The sequence below is a fragment of the Delphinapterus leucas genome, chromosome 3 (genome assembly GCF_059928025.1).
Source record: "Delphinapterus leucas isolate spDelLeu-1000000601 "Yukka" chromosome 3, BTC_Dleu_Yukka2, whole genome shotgun sequence".
In the NCBI taxonomy this organism is placed as follows: domain Eukaryota; kingdom Metazoa; phylum Chordata; class Mammalia; order Artiodactyla; family Monodontidae; genus Delphinapterus; species Delphinapterus leucas.
The window spans coordinates 66,739,968-66,762,620 of record NC_143131.1 but is presented as its reverse complement, the minus strand read 5'-3'; the positions used below and the strand labels follow the sequence as shown (position 1 = coordinate 66,762,620).

At 37.2% G+C, this 22,653-nt stretch overlaps 1 protein-coding gene across 1 annotated transcript in view; it reads right to left on the bottom strand.

Moving 5' to 3' along the window:
- LOC111184682 (uncharacterized) overlaps positions 1-22,653 on the bottom strand; it is a 334,205-nt gene that overhangs the window by 293,654 nt on the left and 17,898 nt on the right. Inside the window, 8 exon segments of the mRNA XM_089909095.1 lie at positions 1-79; positions 82-102; positions 4,514-4,754; positions 10,523-10,573; positions 15,799-16,004; positions 16,006-16,029; positions 17,537-17,595; positions 17,837-17,883. Of these exon segments, the coding sequence (XP_089765221.1) occupies positions 1-79; positions 82-102; positions 4,514-4,754; positions 10,523-10,573; positions 15,799-16,004; positions 16,006-16,029; positions 17,537-17,595; positions 17,837-17,883 (728 nt within the window).

Here is a 22,653-nt window from a genome sequence, read left to right as displayed (position 1 = left end):
TCAGGGACATTGCCAGGCTGATTGGAATGGCTGGTGAGAAGGAAGAGGTGCAGTCTCGGGCCTTGGAAAACTGCCCCCCCCCTTAATGGTAAAGCCTTGGATCTGTCAAGAGAAAAGAGCTGAAGTGACATACTCTTTCCTCTGAAAATCTGCTTCACAGTTGGGCTAGGGGTTCTAGAGCCCTAATCAGTCAAATTTAAATACTGAGGCCATACTTGCTGAATAATTTAAACACATTATCTAACAAATGTGAGTATGCTCTTGGGGACAGTGAAACTTAATTTTAAATCAAGACTGACCCAGAAACTCTGGGATATATGGTTGTCATAATTAAGTGGCCAGAGAAATTCAAGGCTCTGAAATAAAACCTCTTTTATCTGATCCTTAGTTCACCTAAAACCACGTCTGTTGTCTCTAAAATTCAAAGCCTACTCAAAATTTTATGTGTTAATATAAATTTCGCAAAGAATAGTAATTCTCACTTTCTCTGCCTTTGATTCTGTTGACAGAAAGTAGATAGGAAGAGTCTTTTAAGGGAAGATATGATTCCCAGTGACGTAAAATATAGATAATAAAAGCTAACACTTATTGAAGATTTTTTTTTTACATACCAGACACTGCCTTAACTCATTTAATACTTACAAGAGCCTATGAATAAGTTACTATTTTATCCTAATTTATGGATGAGGAAACAGGCACTGAAAAGTTAAGTAACTTGCCCAGAGTCACACAGTATTAAGTACAATGAAGCTGTAATTCAAACCTTAGCAGTCTGGTTTCAGAGGCACTTCTCAGTTTACAACTCCGTAACTCCTGGTATATTGTGTCTTTTTTTCCCCCCATCACTAACTCTCCTTCTTTATCAGATGTACCATGCAGACTTGGTACTGTTTTTGGAAGACCTGTATACCACTTGCAGTCTGCTCAGAGAATTGAAAGAAAAGCTTTCTCATATGTGCAATGAAGTGATTTAATTACTTGGAACTAGGAGAGGTTCAAATCGACAACTGGCCCCGTTATCTAAATACTATCACAATAAAGAAACAGGGGCTACAGAGTCTACAGAGTAATGATTCTAAATGAGAACAATCATTTGTAGAAGGCAGCTTCCACATTCAGCTAGCTTTTAGAATATAACCCTACAACTCATTCAGTCACCTAGTTGGTTTTAAAAGGGTACATCAGAAAACTGAATTATCCATGAATGCTTTACTGAGGATCCATTTTTAAGACTTAGGTGGACACTTTACCATGTTTCCATGCTAAAATGATTGTAGCCACCCATCATACCGTAGACATTAGGGGCCTTGCTTGCCCAACTACCTGTGCTTAGACTGAACCAAAACAACTGCTGAAGGAGACTCTTGGCCTGGCTTTTAGGATACTTGGCCTGCCCAATCTATGAAGAGGCAAAGTGGCCTTCTCTTCAGGCACTAGCCTGAAGAGTCAAGCTCCTCAATGACAAAAGATGGCCTCATTTGATGCTACAACTCCAGCCAAAGGGTCCTCACGCTGACTGCCACTTACCTCTTAAGACTTGACTGAGAACAATATCTGTGGAGGATGCCTGAGGGACACATTGTCTATCCATGTTCTGGACTAGAGATTGTAAACACTCTGTATCCAGCCCACAGGTAAGTTTTGTTTGGCCCAGAGTTCTGAACATCCTGAAAACCTCCCCCAGGAATCTACATTTCTATCTTTAATTGAAAAGTCAGAAGATCCAGCAAGATTGGGCCTGCATTCCTACAAAGCAAAAATTAGCTGAAGTTTTATAAAATATACCTCTTGTGATGCCGGCTACATTTTGCCGAAGTCCCCAGCTGGCCCACCTGAGGCATGTGAGCTTTCACCTGAGGCACCTGAGTTTGCCATGCATGTGACATCACTCTGTACTTTATTCCTAGAATAAACCAGATAGATCAGCAAAGCTGTAGATGTGGAACGCAGCCTTTTGTATGCATACCTTAACCTCCAGCACCACCAGCACTACCTCTTCCCTGGACTGGGCTTGCTTCTGCATCTCGCCACATGAAGAGTGTTTTACAAGGTCCACCTCTGACGCCCAGTGCTCTGTCCCCCATGAGGCTGCTGCTGAGGATGCTGTCACGCACTGCACAACACCAGGGATGAATGTGCTCCTCACAAGCACATTCTCAGTAGTCTTATGAACCCCATGAACACGTGAAGGGTGATTCTTTCTCATGCTGGCTGCTCAAGAGCTTCAGAGCGAAATTACTGTGCTGCTTCCAGCCAGGGCAGACAGATGGTCTCATGGTTTTGTGTACCAGCTTCACTAGTGGTTTAGCTGATCTTTTCTTCCTTTTGTTTTCCTTAATCCCATGTCTTCCCATTTTTTGGTTTATACTTTTTATTGTAAAATACACATAAAATCTACCATCTTAACCATTTTTAGGTGTATGGTTCAGAGGCATCAAGTACATTCACATCATTGTGCAACCATCACCACCATCCATCTCCAAAACTCTTTTCATCTTGCAAAACTGACACTCTGTACCAATTAAACACTAACTCTCCAGTCCCCTCTTCCCCCACCCCCTAGCAACTGCCATTCTACTTTCTGTCTTCAAATGTGACTACTCTAGTACCTCATAAGTAGAATCATACAAATATTTGTCCTTTTGTGTCTGGTTTATTTCACTTGGCATAATACCCTCAAGGTTCATTCATGCTGTTGCATTTATCTGAATTTCCTTCCTTTCTAAGGCTAAATAATATTTCATTGTATGTATATGATAGATTTTGTTTTTCAGTCATCCACTGATAGACATTTGGGTTATGTCCATCTTTTGGCTGCTGTCAATAACGCTGCTATGAACATGGATGCACAAATATCTGTTCATGTCTCTGTTTTCAATTCTTTTAGGTATATAATCGGAAGTGGAATTATTGAATCACATGGTAATTCTATGTTTAATTTTTTGAGGAACCACCATACGGTTTTCCATAGTGGCTGCACCATTTTACATTTCCACCAGCAATGTACAAGGGTTCTAATTTCTCCACATCCTTGCAATAGCTGTTATTTTCAGTTTGGGGGATTTTTTTTTTTTTATAATAATCAACTTAATGGGTGTGAAGTGGTTTGCCCATTTTTCAAAGTTATTTTTCTTCAAGTATTTCTATAAGTCATTGTAAGTCATTTCTGGAACAAGGTAGAGATATAAATCAGTCAATTCATCTGTTAGGCAAGATTATGTGTGAATTATTCCTTGTTTTCATTATTACCTCCTCATTTCCCTTTCCACCTACTTCTCTTTTAAAAGTGTGAGAGAAATAGATACAATATATACTTTATAAATATTATATAAATAGATATATATATTACATGTATTATAAATTGTCTTTGGAGCCAGTCCACAATTCAAATTCTGCTTCTACCAGTTACCAATTATATCACTTTGAACAATTATGTAATCAGAGTTTCAGTCATCTCATTTGTAAAACAGGGATAATAACAGCTATCTTGCAGCATTATGATAAGTTTCAAAGACAAAATATGTAAAATAACTACAACAGTGCCAACACACAAAGAGGACTCATAAGTATTAGTTATTGTTAATCCATGCCTAACACGGTCCTGGGTGTTGCCACATATATATTAGGCCATGAATTCTTTACATCCATAAAGATAGGTCAGAAATCGAGAGGGTGGAGTAACTTGCCCAAGTGGCTGAGAAGTAATTCAAAACCATGTCTTTCGAACTCCAAAATGCAAACTCCTTCCCTACCCCAAACTACCTCACCACACTTCTCCAACCTGGGGGGAAGGGGAATAAATATATATTTATATATGGAAAAGATTGGGAAGAACCTATAAAAGGCACATGTAAAACCCTGCCTATTTCAGGGAGTTGGAAGAACAAGTTAAGCTTTTTTCACAGGTAAACAGGTCAGAGGAAGTTGACAGATGTCTCTCAGCCCGAGATTCTGTTGGTGAAAAGGAACTTCTTATGCCTCTATGCCTTTCCCCAAATACTTTCAAGAGGATCTTTAGGATATTTTTGACTCCCTGGCTGACAGTTTCATTCCTATGCTAAATGCCAAAGCTGTCACTCACACTTCAGATGTACTTCTTATCTGCCCTGATAGGATCACTGCTCCTCTCCCTGAAGGAAATAAAATAATTGTCCGACAATTCCTCTCCCCAGAAGGGCCTCTTGCTCCAGGAAGTGTCAGTCACTGGGCTCATGCCACAGCTTCACTCTGGCTTACATTGCTGGCATTCCTCACTGATAATTATTAGTGACTGGATAAACCTTTATATAAAAGAAAGTCCTTGTGGGGGGCAGGGGGGATCACTGTGCAGGAAGAGGAAATACTTGATCCTATTCTATTTCATACCTTAGAAGATAAGGAACATAATTCATACCAATATAATTTTAAAGATATATACTCCTCTCTTTTCCTTAAACATCTATGTTTTCAAACAAACAGAATTTCTTTGGCACCAAACACACTGGTGCATTGAGCATATGCTTTAGTTTATTACCTGGAAATCAACAAAAGTGACCTCCCACAGGCTTGACATATCATTGGTGTCACTGGGCAACAAAAGGGCATCATACCGCTGCAGGCTGCTGACGCGTTGGCAGTGGTAGGAGTAACTTGACAGAGCAAACATGCCAGTTGCATTAAAAGTTGCTGGAATTGAATTATTGAAAATAACCTCGACTTGGTGCAAATTAAACCAGCTCTGGATGGACAATTTGTTGTAACTGGTAAGGGTGAATCTGACAATGATTATAAAACAGTTACCCCCAAAGCACTTTTACATTTGCTGATGCAGGACACTGTTGACGAACAGTACAACTGCGCCCTCTTTTGTCAGGTAGTAGAACTGGCTCAGAGAGAGGCTTTTACTTTCTAGTTCTGAACAAGAGCCTCCTGATGGGTGGGAATGAAAGCAAGTAACAGGAGAACGCCCCAAAGTGAGCAATACAAATTCCTACAAAAGGAAAAACACAAAAAGCTTGGGTATTTTTTCTTTTTTAAAATTAAAAAAATTTTATTATTGCAAAAGAATTGAGAAAAACTAAATGGACAATAATATAGAAGTAGCTAAATAAATAATGGTCAAAAATAAAATAGCTCTTACTATGTGTCAAGCATCTCTCTAAATCCTTTATGAATAGTTTATTTAATCTTCACTACAACACCATGAGATAGAGAATATTATTATCCTCATTTTGCAGATGAGGAATCTAAGACACAAAGGGGTTAAGTAACTAACTTGTGCAAGTTTACTCAGAGAGTAAGCACTGAAGCTGGGCTTAGGATCCCATCTGAGACCAGAGCCCTTACTCTTAGCCATTTTGGAATGGAATATTCTCTAGCAATAAAAAAGTTATAACATGCATATGTCATGATCACGTTTTTCATTAAAAATGTGTGACTGCATAGAAAAAAATTCTGGAAAGACAGAGATCAAAATGTTAATATGTTTACGCACTTTGTTATACACCTGAAACTAACAACATTGTAAATCAACTATATTTCAATCTTTTTAAATGGAAAAAAGAAAAAGAAAGCAGCTGAGATCAGTATAGCTCAGGGTGAAAGCTTGGGTTTTGATCCTGGCTCTGCCCACCTGTAGGTTATGTTCCTGCTCCTTCTGGGAACAGCATCTTGGTGTGTATAGGGCTGACCCTCTCCCCTCTCAGTGGTCTCCCGGACCCTGCCAATCAGTGTATGGTGGCCCTTTAATCACTGTGATCGGTTTAGAGAGAGGCATATGCCCCAGGCTGGGTCAATAAGATGTAAGCTGTGCTATAGCTATCAAGCAACAGAGTTCTTTTATGTTGCTTAAGTGGATAACTGTCAGCTGGCCACCATCTTTCCAGCCTGAGAATGAAACTGACACAAGGACAGCAGAGCCAAGAGATGGAAAAAGATGCTGCCCTGGTGAGGTAAGTTAAGTGTCTGAAGCTAACACTTTCAATCCTATTAATCAGTTACCTTTTGACTTTATGCAGCCAAAAGAGTTCTCAGAAATACAGCTCTTATTAGTGGTATGGTAAGTGTTGTTAAACAACCCAACTGGGCCTTGCTTTCCTCATCTGTAAAATAGGTTGTGCTTGTTTAAATAGAATGCTCTGTGCTGGCCTGGTGTTATAAAACATTCGTTGTTATCTGGGACAGCCCCTGCTCACCCTGGGCTCCTGACTCAGATACAGAAAGGTTTTTTGAGGGATGCAATTGAGTCTGGCCATCCCCGCCCACTGCAACAACCCACCGAGAACGCTGAAGGCCAGAAGGATGGAGGTGGTGGACGTCTCAGATCTGGACTCTGGAGTCAGCTGTTCCAGAGGGCAATGGGACAGACAAGCCATTCCCAGAAAGGGCAGGCTGGCTCTGGATTCCCTGGAAGTGACTTCTGTTGTGCTCAGGGCTGGGGTGGAGCCCCCCACATTGTTTGCAGCCCTGTTTCAGATAATGGCCTGAGATTGAGGCTGTTCTGACACAGCCTCAGTGCGGTGGGAACATTAATGCACCAACGGAACTGCTCGAAAAAATCCTTCCTGGTGAAAACACCGGGTCGTTTTGCCAAACAGTTGTCCAGCCCACAGGGTCTTTGGTTCTGTGTCTCTTGGCCCACTTGAGGGCAGGAATGGCATGCCCATGGGCCTGGGGGATATGACACCCTCTGCCCTGGCCTCTCAAACCTGTGCTGGTTCCTGGAGCAGAGCCTGAGCAAGGATTTGTGGGCAAGTGATTTTTTTAAGAAAATCCCAGGAGGACAGGAGAGGAAAGATGTGAAACAGGCGGAGGGAGGGGAGAACAAGTAAGGGCGTGCATCCAGCAGGGTCCCTGGAGGGCGACTTTGGCTCTGTCCTGCTGGGATATCTGGAAACGCCTGTTGGTTAGGGCTGCCCTGGGGGATGTCTGGCCCTCTGGTGGACATGCAGGCAAAGGGTGCTCCAGCAGGCCAGGAGAGCCCCTGGCAACCACACAGGGTGCCTGTTGTTAAACAAGGAGAAGGAGGGAGGGAAGTGGATGGAACAGCTCAGTGCCTACTTCTGTTCCTGCCCTTCCAAGTTGCTCTTTTAAAAGGATACGTTGGAAAAGTCAGACATAAAAGGTCATATGTTGTATGATCCCATTTATATGAAATGTCCAGAACAGGCAAATCCAGAGACAGAAAGCAGACTGGTGGTTGCCAGGGGCTAGGAGGGGGAATGGGGAGCGACTGCTAAGGGGTAGGGAGTTTCCTTTTGGAGTGATAAAATGCTCTGGAACTACACAGAGGTGATGGTTGTACAATATTGTGAATGTACTAAGTGCCACAGACGTGAACACTTTAAAATGGTAACTTTTATGCTATGTAACTTTTACCACAATAAAAAAAAGTAAAAATAGAAAAAACAAATGTTAATTGTGATGACCAATGGTGGTTGGATTATGAATGATTTTCATTTTCTTTTCATAGCTCAGTATTTTCCAATCTTTCAGTTTTCAACAGATATATATATAACCTTGTCTTAGCTTGGGCTCCTACAGAAGCAGACCCTGAGACAAGGATGTGAATACAAGTATTTTGCGGAGGTGATCCCAAATTTATTGGGGAATTTAGTCATCCAAAAAATGTAGAATATCATATGACATCTGTCTTTCTCTTTCTGACTTACTTCACTTAGTATGATAATCTCTCGGTCCATCCATGTTGCTGCAAATGACATTATTTCATTCTTTTTTATGGCTGAGTAGTATTCTATTGCTTTTTTTCTTTAATGGGGTACAGTTGTTTTACAATGTTGTGTTAGTTTCTACTGTACAGCAAAGTGAGGTAGAATTCCCTGTGTTATACGGCAGGTTCTCATTAATTATCTATTTTATACATATTGGTGTATATATGTCAATCCCAATCTCCCAGTTCATCCCACCCCTCCTCTTTCCCCCCTTGGTGTCCATACATTTGTTCTCTACATCCGTGTCTCTATTTCTGCCTTGCAAACTGGTTCATCTGTACCATTTTTCTAGATTCCACATATATGTGTGAATATATGATATTTGTTTTTCTCTTTCTGACTTACTTTACTCTGTATGACAGTCTCTAGGCCCATCCACATCTCCACAAATGCTCACTTATATGTGGAATCTAAAAACTGATACAAAACAGAAAGACTTAACAGACATAAAAAACAAACTTATGGTTACCAAAGGGGAAGGGGTGGGGAGGGATAAATTAGGAGTTTGGGATTAGCAGATACAAACTACTATATATATAATAAATAAACAACAAGATCCTACTGTATAGCACAGGGAACTATATTCAGTATCCTGAAATAAACCATAATGGAAAAGAATATGAAAAAGAATATATATATATACATACACATATATGTGTGTGTGTATAACTGAATCACTTTGCTGTACAAAACTTATACAGCATTGTAAATGAACTATAGTTGAAGTATACTTCAATTAAAAAAATTTTTAAATGAAGTATTGCAAATAAAAACAAACAAACAAACAAAAGTATGTAGAAGAGAGAGAAGAGAAATGACAGAGGAATGGAAGGCAGCCCCAAAGGACAAAGGTAAGCAAGCTTCCACCATGAGCGACAGGGGCTTAATGCGCACAGGGAATCCTGGGAGACAGCGAAGAACACACACCTCTGGGTTATCTCACCCGAGGGTGAGGGAGCTAGGATATTTACAGACTTCTTTCAGTCATTGCTGGGGTACAGATGGGAGGCAGTGGGCCCCTTTGGCCAGAGAAAGCTTTTAGGCAAAGAAAGGCTGGCAGTTGAAACTTGAGCTGGTGGGGACTTCCCTGGGGGTCCAGTGGTAAAGAATCTACCTTCCAATGCAGGGGATGCAGGTTTGATCCCTGGTCAGGGAACTAAGATCCCTCAAGTCATGGAGCAACTAAGCCTGTGCGCCACAACTACTGAACTCACACGCCTCAACTACAGCCCGCGTACCACAAACTACAGAGCCCACGCACCCTGGAACCTGTGCTCCACAACTAAAGAGAGAAAACCTGCATTCCACAACTAGAGAGAAGCCCACACACCGCAATGCAAGATCCCGCATGCTGCAACTAAGACCTGACACAGCCAAAAATAAATAAAATAAATAAATGATAAATAAATCTTTAAATAAATAAATCAATCATTTTTTTTAAAAAAAGTTGAGCTGGTGGACTATAGTGCTCTCAAATGGAAATGCCCAACAGGATATAGACAAGGTACACTGACAATATCAGCCACGTAGCTTTATCGTCAGAAAAAATAATAATCAAAAAGCTACTTTCCTCTAGGAAAAAATTTTTAAAAGGTGCTATTTGAATCAAAAATATTCCCCATTCCTATATCAAACAGATATGTATATGTGTCTGGTCACCTTGTGAGATTCTATAAAGTGTCTCTGAAAGATGATGGCATGCATGTTCTAAACTATGACCAGTAAAACACTCGTATCCCATGATATGTAGGCACATGTTGAGGAAAGAGCTTTCCAAGGTTAAACATAGGAAATGCTAGGTTAGAGGCAAAAAAAGAAAGAAAGGGGGACTGGAGACAAGACGGCAGAGTAGAAGGACTTGAGCTAATCTCCTCTTACGAAAACACCAAAATCACAACTAACTGCTGAACAACCATCAACAACAAAAAGAAAAGACAGGAAATGCTAGGTTAATCAAAGTCACCAAGTGCAGCAATCTTCCTTAAGAGCGCGTCTTCACAGAAACTTCAACATACAGATTTATACCGTGAATCTCCAAGAGGACACGCTGTGCAGTCTTTCTCAAAACACGTTTGACCACAGGACCCCTTTTCTGGAAATATGATAAACATTTACACAGAGCAAAAGTGTTCCATAGAACACAGCTTAGGAAAGACTGCCCTAGCACATCCTTCTGGTTTTTCAAGAAATGTTAAAGACACGGCTGCTTATCTCCACTAAAAGGTTGCTCCTATAGGAAAGGAGCATTATATTTTTATAAGAAAAAAATGTTTAATGCCTTCAAACTGCTCCCCACCCCTGGAGCAGTTCCTAACTGCTTGGATAAGCCAATGTTGGCAGATGCATTATTCCATACATAAACACAGAAAAATGCAGGCCTATGTTGATTGTCTGCTGGGGAATTCAGCTAACAGAGAATTTTTAGTTACAGTTAAATGGTAAGTGTGACTCAGTTGTAAGGAGCTATACAGAAAATAACTTCAAACTAGAGCCTCAGTTTTGGAGCTTTAACATATTTTATTCTTTGCTCAGAGGAAAGAGGTATCACATTCTCAGGTTCATGTATTTTCTAGGTCGCTAAAGGAAGAGGGAAAAAGTATAGTTGCTTTGGTAGAAACTAAAGAAAGTATTACTATAGGATCCCATCATAACATCACTGACTTTTCAGTGTAATTAGATAAATGTGGCATTTCATGTGTCACAATACTGGGCACACAGCAGTCCCTTGATACTTACATGTTGAATGAATAAATTATATGGAGCTAATCTGAAGTGCTGAACCTATGACATTCTAAAGTGCTATCCATACCTACCTTATATCAATACCTCTGGGATTTTCAGCATCACCAAACTTCAGAGACAACCTTAGAAAACAGAAACACAGACCATCAAAATAGGAATAACCCTTACTCCACACTATACTCAAAAATTACCTCCAAATGGATCACAGGTCTAAATGTAACAACTAAAACTATAAAACACATAGAAGAAACATAAAATAACATTTGTGCAATCTTGGGGTAAGAAACAGCTTCTTGAAAAAATGTAAAAGTATGAACTATAAAATAAAAAACTGATAAATTGCACTTTATCAAATTTTTAAAACTTTTGCTCTTCAAAAGATACTGTTAAGAAAACGAAAAAGGCAAGTCACAGAATGGGAGAAAATATTCACAACACATATACACAAAGAATTTGTATCCAAAATACAGCAAATAGCACTAACAACTCAATAATAAGGAGAAAACCCAACTTTAAAGTGTTCAAAAGACATGCACTTCACAAAGGAAGATATACAAATAACCAGTAAGTACATAAAAAGATGTCAATATCATTAGTCATCAAGCAAATATAAAATGAAACCACAATATGATGCCGTAGTACAGTAATTGGTATGGTTAAAACTTTTTTCAAAAAAAAACCCCAACACTCTTAAGCTTTTAGTATCTATATTTATTCACATTATTTGGAACATTAACACAAGATTTCCTGGAGGGGAGATAGATTATCACTAACCCAGAGCAATAACCACATTGGTTCCCCTTTTAGCCAAATTCTTCCCCTGCTGAAAGCCAGATGCCATCCTACACATACTGGGATTTACAACACAGGTAAGGAACACTAAAATTATGAACCTGGGGGCTCAATAGGAGACAGTCGTTCCTCCTTCAACTCCTGAGAGAAGGAGAAAGACATTTGCTTCTTTAGTGTCAGAAATTTTCCTTGGAAAAATAAAAGTGTATGAATTTTAATAGCCTTTGGATGGGAGCAAACAGCTCACCATAAAGGAAACAAATGGGTGCATGTCTAATACCCATGTAGGTAAATAAAGTCTCCAAGGAGACGATAAGAAGCTTCTCTGGGCTTCCAAGCCCTGGAATATGTCAATGGTGCTGAGTTTCATTACTCCTTGACATGTAATCACATTCCTGTGAGGAGGTACATCCCTTACTAACTCCAAGACTTATCTTTTAACCCAGGTCCGAGCAAAATTTGTTTAGAAATTGCTAACCATACAGAAACATAATAATATTTTCTCTGTAGTCCCACACTGATCATACCTAATGTTGGTAAGGATGTGAAGTAGCTGGAACTCTCATACAACGCTGGTAGAAAGGTAAACGCTACAACCACTTTAAAAAACCATTTGGCAGTTTCTTAATAAGCTAAACATACACATACCATATGATCTAGCCATTCCACTCCTAGGTATTCACCTAAGAGAAATGAACATATATGCTCCTATAAAGACTTGTACATGAATATTTACAGCAACTTTATTTGGAAAGTTATCTAAAAACTGGAGGAAAAACAAATTTCCATCAAGATAAATAAGTTGTGATATATCACAAAGGAATACTTACTACTCATCAGTAAAAAGAAATACTCCTTTGACACATGCAATAATGTAGAAGAATATCAAGATCATTATACTAAGTGAAGGAAGCTAAACTAAAAAAGAGCGTACACTATATGATTATAGTTATATAAAATTCTAGAAAATGCAAACTAATCTATAACAATAGGAAGCAGAACAGTGGTTACCTAGAAAGGTGGGAATGGCAGAGGGACGGATTACAAAGGGGCACAAAGAAACTTCTGAGTGTGATGAAAATGTTTGCTGTCTTGCTTGTGATGATCGTTTCACAGGTATAAACGTATGTCAAAACTGACCAAATTGTATACCTGAAATATGTGCAGTTTATTATATTTCATTTAAATTTCAAAAAGGTTGAAAAATAAGAATGATGAAAAGCTAAATACAATTGAAATGGGAAAATGTGAGAAATTTAAATATATAAAGGATGACACTGATATGTGACATTATAATGTCTTGAAGTTATAACACCTCAATATACATTATAAAAACAAAAAAGCCAAAGTAGGTGGTTATAAAATGTCCAATTACAAATTTGAAAAAAATCACACAAATATAATTTCATCAATTTGGTCCCACTTATCAAGAAATAGAAATGTCAGTGACTGAGCTCATTTATCTTCCTACTACTTATGGAGAAAGGGAAGGAGTATTCACAAAATTAACCGTATTAATAAGATCGCTAAAAGAAATATCTTTATTTCCTAACATCATAAGCTTAGGTACCTTAGAAGCACTCATTTACAAACACTTTATAAGCTAATTTACTCGGTAAAGCAAGTTTTCAAGAGGATTTTTCTCTAACAATATTCTGATAATCTGTTACAAATTACTGAAAATACTTTAAAGAAATGAAGTGCATTTCTTGGATTGTACTTTATAAATTTGACTGGTCACTTACTCTAACAGAAGTTCTCTAGTTCTTCCAAGGAATCAGAATAGCTTAGTTACCCACAAATTGGCTCTCCAGCTAATGAACTGAAGCTCCAAGCAAAGCCACGTTGCGCCCACCCGAATCTCTGGTGGAGCAGCTCAATGGCCTCCATGCTTCTGATGTCCCAAGAGCTTTCTCCAGCAGTCCTGGTTTCAATGAAAGCTGTTAACATGCTCTGCTGTGGAGTAAAGAACATGAGGCCCAATTTCAACAAAGCAAATTCAGCAATCATTCAGTGAGATTTTTTTATGTGCCAAGCACTGCACCACATGCTGCACCATAAAGGGGAAATACAACCTAGGGAGTCACTCAAAAAAGAGCTTCATTTACTCTTCCAAGCGCCCTACCCTCCCATGTTTAAAACAGATTCTGAATTCTTGAGACTTTAATTGCCTCAATTCAAAATACACACAGATGCTGGGATTATGCTCTGTTTGTAAGGCTTTCACTATTTAAAAAGACTTCTGTAGCAAATCTGTCTGCCAACAATTTGCCTTTCCCTGAACATTTTGTTTCCAAGCACTAAAATATGGTCATTTTTTTTTTTAATCTGTGCTTTTGACCTTACATGGTTATGTCTTAGCTTGGGTTTGTTCTTTCCGCAACTCCCTTTCTGGTTCTTGAATATAAGATTTCCTTGCCAGCATAACAAAGGCATCTCACTAATCTATGCAATTCACAGGAATCAGGGACAGTCTCAGCAGCTGGTCCTTGAATGCCTCACATCCTGGGAAGCCTCCCCATCATGCCCTTGGGAGGGCTCTCCAGGATGCCTGCACACTCACCTGAGCAGGACTCCAAAAGGTGGATGATACACGCTCAGAACTCACCCACTAGAATTCTTGGGCAGTGACAAAGAAAAAAAAATCATTAACTTGTGTATTATGAAAACCAAAGGTTCCTTAGGCCTCTCTACCAGGTAACTAGACACTATTTTACTCTAGTTGTCATTAGTATCTTATACTTTGAGTAGCACTTGGCAAAGTTCTCATGCATACATTTCCTCATTTGATTTTCACACTGCAATGAGATAGGGCCAAGAGAGAGGAGGGAAAATGGCATTGTTAAAGATGTTTTAGACCCCAGCTCTATTACCATACAGGCTGTATGATCTTAACAAGTTTCCTAAGCTCACCCTCACCTGAAACACCGATGATAACTGTACCTGTGACTCAGGGACTTAACTCGCAATAGCATTGTGAGGAATAACAGATAACATACCTGTGAAGTCCTCACAAGGCGCCTGGCCAATTCCAAGTGCTCCAGTCCTGTTAGCTGCTAGTAATAGATGCCACCATCTCCATCTCACTCATGATGATCCTAGAGTGGCTCCTGTTTATAAAGCCACAGAGCTCACTGGCAGAACTGGGCCTAGAAGCTAAGTTTTAATTCTTTCTGTCTCTAGGTTCCCAGTGATAATCAAGGTTTCTAAAGTCCAGCAAAAAGCTGTGGTGCCCTGATCTACCCCACAAATTCCCTGGGGTCAGGATAAATGGAATCAAGGAGGGCCAGTCAGCCATGGACAGGCAAGACTATCCCCAGGCAATCAGCCTCTCTCCCCGCAGCTGACCACAAATAAAGAGCACTGTAGGGAATTAATTAGAGGCTGAGGAAACAGTCCTGAGCTCTCAGCAATGTTGGAGTCTCTTTGATAGTTATGCTGTAACAGAATAAACAAATCCGGGAGGACTCTGGGTTTTGCTTACAATTCCCTAGCTCTCTGATAAGAGATAGTCATTGTGAATAGCAACATACTTACTAAAACTTGTAATGTAACTTGTAAGTATACATGAATATAATCCATTTTTTACCCATCATCAAGAATTTTTAAATGAGAAGTTCAGAAATAAAAAAGTGTTCCCACCAAACTATATAATAATAATACAGAGAAACACACACACACACACACACACACACACACAAACACGGAGCATGTTATGGTTTATACAAAGCATTCTGCCCATCTAAACCAGGCCAGAACAAATGCAGAGAATCTTCCAAAAGCCTCCATTATGCCAACAAATGTTGAAAGCAAGGAGCTTTATAGAAAGCAAGTGGGACATGCCAGACTTCCTCCCTCTGGACCAAAACAAATACAAGCAAAAAATATCTGCTTGGATGGCTGAAAAGCAGAAAAAGGCACTGGAAATTGACTTCCTCTTCGATAGGGATAGTTGTTTAATCTGCTTATCTCAACTCAAAAATAATTATTCTAATCATTTTTTAAATGTCCTAAAGAATTCTCTGAAATTTGGCCATTCAAAGTTACCCTTGCACATTTGCAAACAGGCAATGTTCCATAACTTCAGAACACTTCCTAGAATCAAATATCTGCCCTGGCTAGATGGAGTCAGCTTTCTTTGTTTCACCCACTAGAATATGTATGACTCTGCTCACCGATATGCAATTTCCTTCCTGCTGGGACAAAAGTAGTTTGACACCTCACATTTGGAGTTGACATAGAGCCTGGAATTCTTTCTCTTTTTCAGAACGAGTTTGGGAAACTTCATTTTCAGAATCCTGAACTTCCACAAAGTATTATAACAATTAGCTAAAGCGTTCAGAATAAAATTATTGGGGAAAAAAATAAGAAATTAAAAAAATTAATTTCTGACTTGTTCTTTCATTTTAGACATTAGACGTTTCCTCAGAAATGTATGTCAGGGTCATGTACAAAGGAGCCTACTTCTACTTTCCGAAATGACAGAAAACTGGACCACCCAGTTAACAGGCTACACTCGCCCTAAGGGCTTGCTCCAGCAAAGCAGTCAAGTTACATGGCACTTCCTTCACTGCAATTTGAGTTGCCAGCGTCCACTGTTGCCTTGTGGCCAATGGCTTCATCTCTAAGGTCCAGCCAGGTCTGATTCTTAAATTTAATTGTTATTCTTTTGGCCCAAAAGAGAATGCAGGGAATTCCATCCACGGAGACATTAACCGGGCTATGATGGCTGGATGCATACCAAGGCTCTTTTTCTAAATCTTTGTCTGCTCAGATTGTAGTTAGCCTAATTAACCAAATAAATGAAATTTAAGATACGAATTTGTATCCATGGTACAAAAGGCTTCTTGGAAGTAAAAAAGCCAATTCAAAACCTGTTGAAACTGCTAGCTTCAGAGTCCATGCTATTGTGGGGAAAAGATGGGTGGACCTATCAAGCCTAAAAATGATAGGTATACCTGAAAGGCACATGAACCCAGTTCCACAAAGCACCAAAAATGTAAAGAACCAAATTATAAAAACAAACAAACCAAAAACCAACTTTGAAAGTAATAATATTAGCAATAATGACTTTAAAAAGTCACCAGTCACCGTGCTGGGGGAGGAAGAGGGAATAAATAGGTGGAGTGCACCAGATTGTTAGGGCCATGAAACTATTAGTCTGTATAATACTGTAATAGTAGATAGATATCATTATACATTTGTTAAAACCCATAAAATGTGCGACACAAAGAATGAATGCTAATGTAAACTATGAACTTTAGTTAATAATGTATCAGTAGTGGATTATCAGTTTTAACAAATGCATCACACTAATGAAAGATTTTAAATACAGGGGAAATTAGCAGGCGTGGGGGCTGCAGACTGGAGAGGTATATGGGAATATTGTGTACTTGTGGTCAGTTTTTTCTGTAAACCTAAGACTACTAAAAAAAAAAGTCTATTAATTTTTTTTTTAAATTCACCATGCCTTGAAACTAATGGCGGTAATCTTTTCAAAAAATAATATCATAAGAACCCAAATAATTCAGAACTTTAAATAAATTCATTAATATGTTAAACAAAGAAAACAAGAGGTTTCTGAAAATCAAGCGTAATTCTCCAGACCGTTAATGTCCAACAGAACTTCCTGTGATATTGGCTATTATACACTGGAAATGTAGCCAGTACAATTGAAGAGCTTAATTTTTAATTTTACTTAACATTATCCAATTTGAATTTAAATTTAAATAGCAGCATGTGGCTAGTGTCTACTCTCTTGGACAGTGTAGTTCCAGGTCATTTAATATACATAAACTAGCAAGGTATTCTAACCTTATTCTACATCTTATGAAACCTTTGCAGATTTCCAGGAAGCCCAAGACAATGCACTTCAGTATGTCACTCTGGAGATCATAAAGGCAGGTCTCTATCCGAAAGAAGATCCACTTATCCAGAGCAACTATTCCATACCAATTACTCCAGTGTAAATAGAGATAAAAGAGAAATTGAACAGGCAGCAACAACCCAAGTTTACCAGTAACCAAAGATAAACTGTTACTATAGTGATCCTATCTGGAAAGGAACAAAAGTAAAACTGAATATTGTAATGAAAATACTGTATATGACAGCAAGTGAAACTTTAGTGTTTTCTCAACTATAAGATTACCATAATACATTTCCTCACCTAAAGTTCAAGCAAGAATGTTAGTTATTAACAGAATTATTACTTATATTTTCACAGGGGCTCTGACCTGATTGAAATGTGTTTACTTTTTTTTATGATACAATCTAGTTTCCTAACATGTTCATACCTGTGTGATTCCTATTGTGAAATCCTGCACTGGTTTCATTCCTCCATTATTCTGCTGATCTGTCAAATAAAATGATATGAGTACAAAGGCTAAGTGTCATATATTTATTAATGTAATTGAGTGACAATAATATGCTAAGCACAGGCTTAAGTCTCTTTTGCCTCATAATTTAGAATACTGTAGTTTCAGAGATTTTCACATCAGACTGCTGATGCCAGTACTGGTGTTCAGGGAAGCCCATCACAGACAGAACCCTTCCTCCACCCCCCAAGGAATCATAAGGGAAATTACAAGTCTTACCATTGTTCATAACCACTTCTTTATTCGAAGATGTTGGAGAGCTGAAACTAGAAGAAAGAAAAATAAAAAGATGCTGAACAAATATCTACATTTTAGATTTTATATGTAATTTTAAGGACATTTTGGTTTGTTACATCTCCGAGTAGAGGAGCAGAACCTTAGCCTGTCAAAACTGTTCACTTTTGAATAGTGAATTTCTGATTTAAAAAGTAATACTATATATGTTCTTCAAAGAAAATAAGGAAAAGACTGAAAATTTTAAAGTAGAAAAAATTTTTAAATATCAACCCTAATGTTCATTCATTGAATAAACAATCTACTCTGAGAGTTTACTATGTGCCAAGCAGTATGCTAGCCACTGAGGTTCAACCAAAAATAAATAATAACCAAATAATAAATCAAATAACCAAATAATAAAACATAATAAAATATTTTACAGTGAAATTTTATACCACATTGTACAGTCAACATATTAAAGCAAAAATATTCAACCCTTTTTATTTAAAAAAAAGACAGACTCTATTGCCAAAAAGGTATTTCTGAAAATTATGAAGATATAAATTATAATAATATATCCTTCCAGTGTTTCACTCTACATACATGCATACACACCCTACACACAAATATAATTTATTTTTTATATCATTTAAACAGAGTCTTATAAACATCCCGTTTTAAAGTGTGTAATTTTTTTTTACTTAAAAATATATCACAAATATTTTCCCACGTTATTACATATTTTTCTGACATAATTTTGAATTCCATGTGGTATTACATCATACAAATGTATTAATTTATTTAAACTAAAAACTTATTAAGTATTTGTTTCCAATTAATAAACAACACTACATTGAACATTATCATGGATTATTTGTTCATACTCCTGAGAAGTTCCTTAAGATAAATTCCTAGAAGTGAAATTGCTATGTTAGAAGATATATACATCTTTTTATCGTGGAATATTGCAAACATACACAAATTTAAACAGAAAAATATAAGCTCCTTCACCCTCCCCAAGTACCTGTGCCCATCATCCAGTTTTAGTAATTATCAAGTCATAACCAATCCTGTTTTACCTATGTGCCCACCCACTTCCCCACTCTAGTATTATTATGAAGAAAATATCAGAAATTATATTTATTTAGGTATGTATTTCTAAAAGATAAGGACTTTAAAAAGTAACAACCCAATTATATCTAGAAAATATTAATAATTCTTTAATACTAAATATCACAGTTTAAATCTCCAATTGTGTCATGTCATAAAAATTTTTAGTTTACTGCATATTTTTAATTTTTCATAAGTTGTACCTGTAATATATGAGAATACAGATCAAATTCTATATTTAGAGATTCCTATCTAAGACCTATATATATAACTGTCATATAAACCCAACACTTTTACAATTAGAGAAATATATATATTATACATTATTATCTATATGCAAAACATAATTTTGGATATAAAGAGTTACTAAATCTATATTACAGTGAAATGCTTTAGAATTAATTATATGGAACCAATTAAAAATTAAATGCACCACTCTCCTTGTAATACAACCTCTAACAGCTAGTGAGAATTTAAGATGATAAATTCATAACTATATTTCTACTAGATGCTGTTAATAAATTCATATATGCATGCAATTATTTTTTCACTTTATCAGCTCTATTGACATATAATTTAAGTATAGTAAACTGCATTAGTCCATTCAATGTGTACAATTTGATGGATTTGGGCATAGACATATACCTATGACACACTGCCACAATAAAGATACAGAATATTTACATCCCACAGAAGTTTCCTCATGCACTTTTGCAGTGAAGTGATGTTTCCTTCACCTCTGCCACAGGCAACTACAGACTTACTTTCTGTCACTTTAGGTTAGTTTGTATCTTCTCCAATTATAAACAGAAGCATGTAACATATATTCTTTGGTGCCTGGATTCTTTCAGATTTTTAATGACTAAAATTCACTGATTTTGTTACATGTATCAATATTTCATTCCTTTTTATTACTGAGAAATATTTCATTGTATGGATATACCACATTTTGTCTATGGACCCACTGATGGACATTTATGGGGTTTTGTGGAATACATTTTTGTTTCTCTTGAATACATACCCAGAGTAGAATGGCTGAGTCATAATGTGTAAGTTTAACTTTTAAACTGCCTATCAGTTTCAGCATGTGAGCTTTCCTGTAGCTCCACATTCTTATGACAAAACATTTGGTATTGTCAGTCTGCTTAATTGTAGCCATTCTAATGGGTGTGGGTTGCTATCTCATTGTAGTTTTAATTTTCATTTCCCTGATGACTAATGATGCTGAGCATCTTTTCTTGTGTCTAACGCCATTCATATATTTTATTTTGTAAAGTATGTGTTTAAAACTTTTTCCAATTTTTAAAAATAAGTTCATGGTCCTCTTATGAGTTGAAAGAATTCTTTGTATGTTCTAGATACAAGTTCTCTGTCAGATATATGCATTGAAAATCATTTTTTCCATTCTATATCTTTTTCATTTTCTTAATGGTGACTTTCAGAAAGCAAAAGTTTTACATTTCAAAAGTCTAATGAATTTGTTTTTCTTTTATTGTCCATTTTTTTGTGTCTAAAAGAAACATTTCCTAACATAAGGTCACAAAGATTTTTTCTTGCATTTTACCTAGAAGTTTTAAAGTTTCAGCGTTTACATTTAGCTATGTGAGGATCCATTCTGAGTTGATAGTTGTGAGATAAGGTACTTGTAACATTTTGAAGACTGGAAGAAAGAAAATGTCCTATAAGCTTCCAGAAATAAAAAACAAGAATCATGCAAGGATTCAGAAAATGTATTTCTTACACCCTTTCAAAAGCTAATGGAGGACATGCTCCACCAAAGTAAGGGATAAAACCAAGAAAGAGGAAAGCATACATTCTAATAAACAGTGGATCAAACTCAGAAGAACGATGAAGAGAAACCTAAGGATGGCTACTGCACATCAGAACTAGAGAGAATCAATCCAGATCGGAGCAACAGGACAAAAGGGCTCTGAAGAAGGGAAACCTAGAGGGAGATCTCTACGCAAAAGGAGGATCTGAGAGACCATGTTATATGTTAAATACTCTGTTGATAATAAAAGGAAGTTGTTACACAAAATCTAAAATGTATAAATTGAGAAATCATCTGCATATATCATTTAAATAATAATATTTAATACATACAGTGGTGGACTGTATGATTGTTCCCAACTAACTCCCTAGGAACAGCAATCCCAGAGATGAATGTATCCCTGTCTTTGGCCATATTCCTTGTAGTACCTCCCTGTGGGGGGAATATTTCCTGCCCCGTCATCAGGCTTGGCTATATGTCTTGGAATATGGGCCAATGGAATATGAGTGGAAGCAATAATGTGCCAGTTCCACAGAAACTTTAAGAGATGTTACATGCGTCTACCACCCCTTGCCCTTTTCTCTTTGATATGATAATGGCATGTCCAAACAGAGGCTGCTCTTTCAAGTCTGGGTCTTGAAATGAGAAGACATGGGAAACAGAGCTGGAGCAGGGCCATGGCAGCCCACCTGTAGCTGTAACAGGGGTGAGAAATAAATGTTTGAGATTGTAAGATTCTGGAATTTTGCAGTTGTTTGTTACTAGAGAAAAGCTGACAAAATAGGAGACAGTTTTTTAATAATTTATTATGTGTCTTGGTACCATTTGATTGTTTTAACCATGTATATGTATTACTTTGATAAATTTTTCTAACTTATTCTTTTTTAAAAGATGCCTTACTTTAAAAATTTATAAATTAGCATTCTGATTTATACTATGTCTCTTGTGAGTACGGTTAGCATTAATCAGTCCGCTGAATCAAATCACACCTAGGAGCACTAAGAAATTAAATTTCCTGAGCAGCAAGAGTGAGGCTCCGACCAAAATAATCATATAACCACAATAGAGATATGCTTTAGCCGAAAGATCTCTCCTACTTAAACTCCAAATTCTATAGTACAAGTTAAACAGCAACTGAATACATGAAAGAAAGACTAATACTCCAGAAATATTTCTTGAAAAGTTTCAAGCTTTCTAATATCACCATATACAAATAGATTTTTAATTTTTTTTAATTTGAACTTTATCCAAAAATCATAATTCATGATACAAGGTTAAGGATTCAATTTTAAAATGTTTTAATGAACAAAAACATAAAATTGAGATATATTTTACCTAAATAAGATAATAATATATCAAGTCATTTGAAAATATCTAGTCAGCAAAGGAGTTTAATGTTTACTGAATAAAAGTATATGAATAAATGAATGAGTTATCATATCATTAATATGCTTGGCTTGAGACTCTACTAATTAAAAATTTCCACGTGTTCACTAATGAAAAGCTTTTCGCACACAAAATAGGCTTATTTTCATTTCAATGAATCTATGGACATACAATAATGCTGCTATATTCTTTTTCAAATAAACTCTAATTTGGATAGGCCTTGCCCACACCCATAAGCCTAAACTAATGAGGTTTTAAAGGAAGCCATAATCTCAACCAAAGACAAAATACAGTACACATGCATTTTCACATCACTACATGATCTCTGAACTAAAGTAGAACTAAAGGATTATCTGGTTTAAATTATCCATGTGAATAAACTAAGAAACACTGATTTTTAATGTAAAAAAAGTAAACCTACATTAGCACTAAAATATTCAGACCCTTTTCCAGTAAAAGGGAACTCTGCAATACATGAAAAGTAATCAAGAGCCCTAGGCTTGCAGTGGCTGGTGAAATATTTTTGATTTACCAGGTGTTCCATCATGAGTCT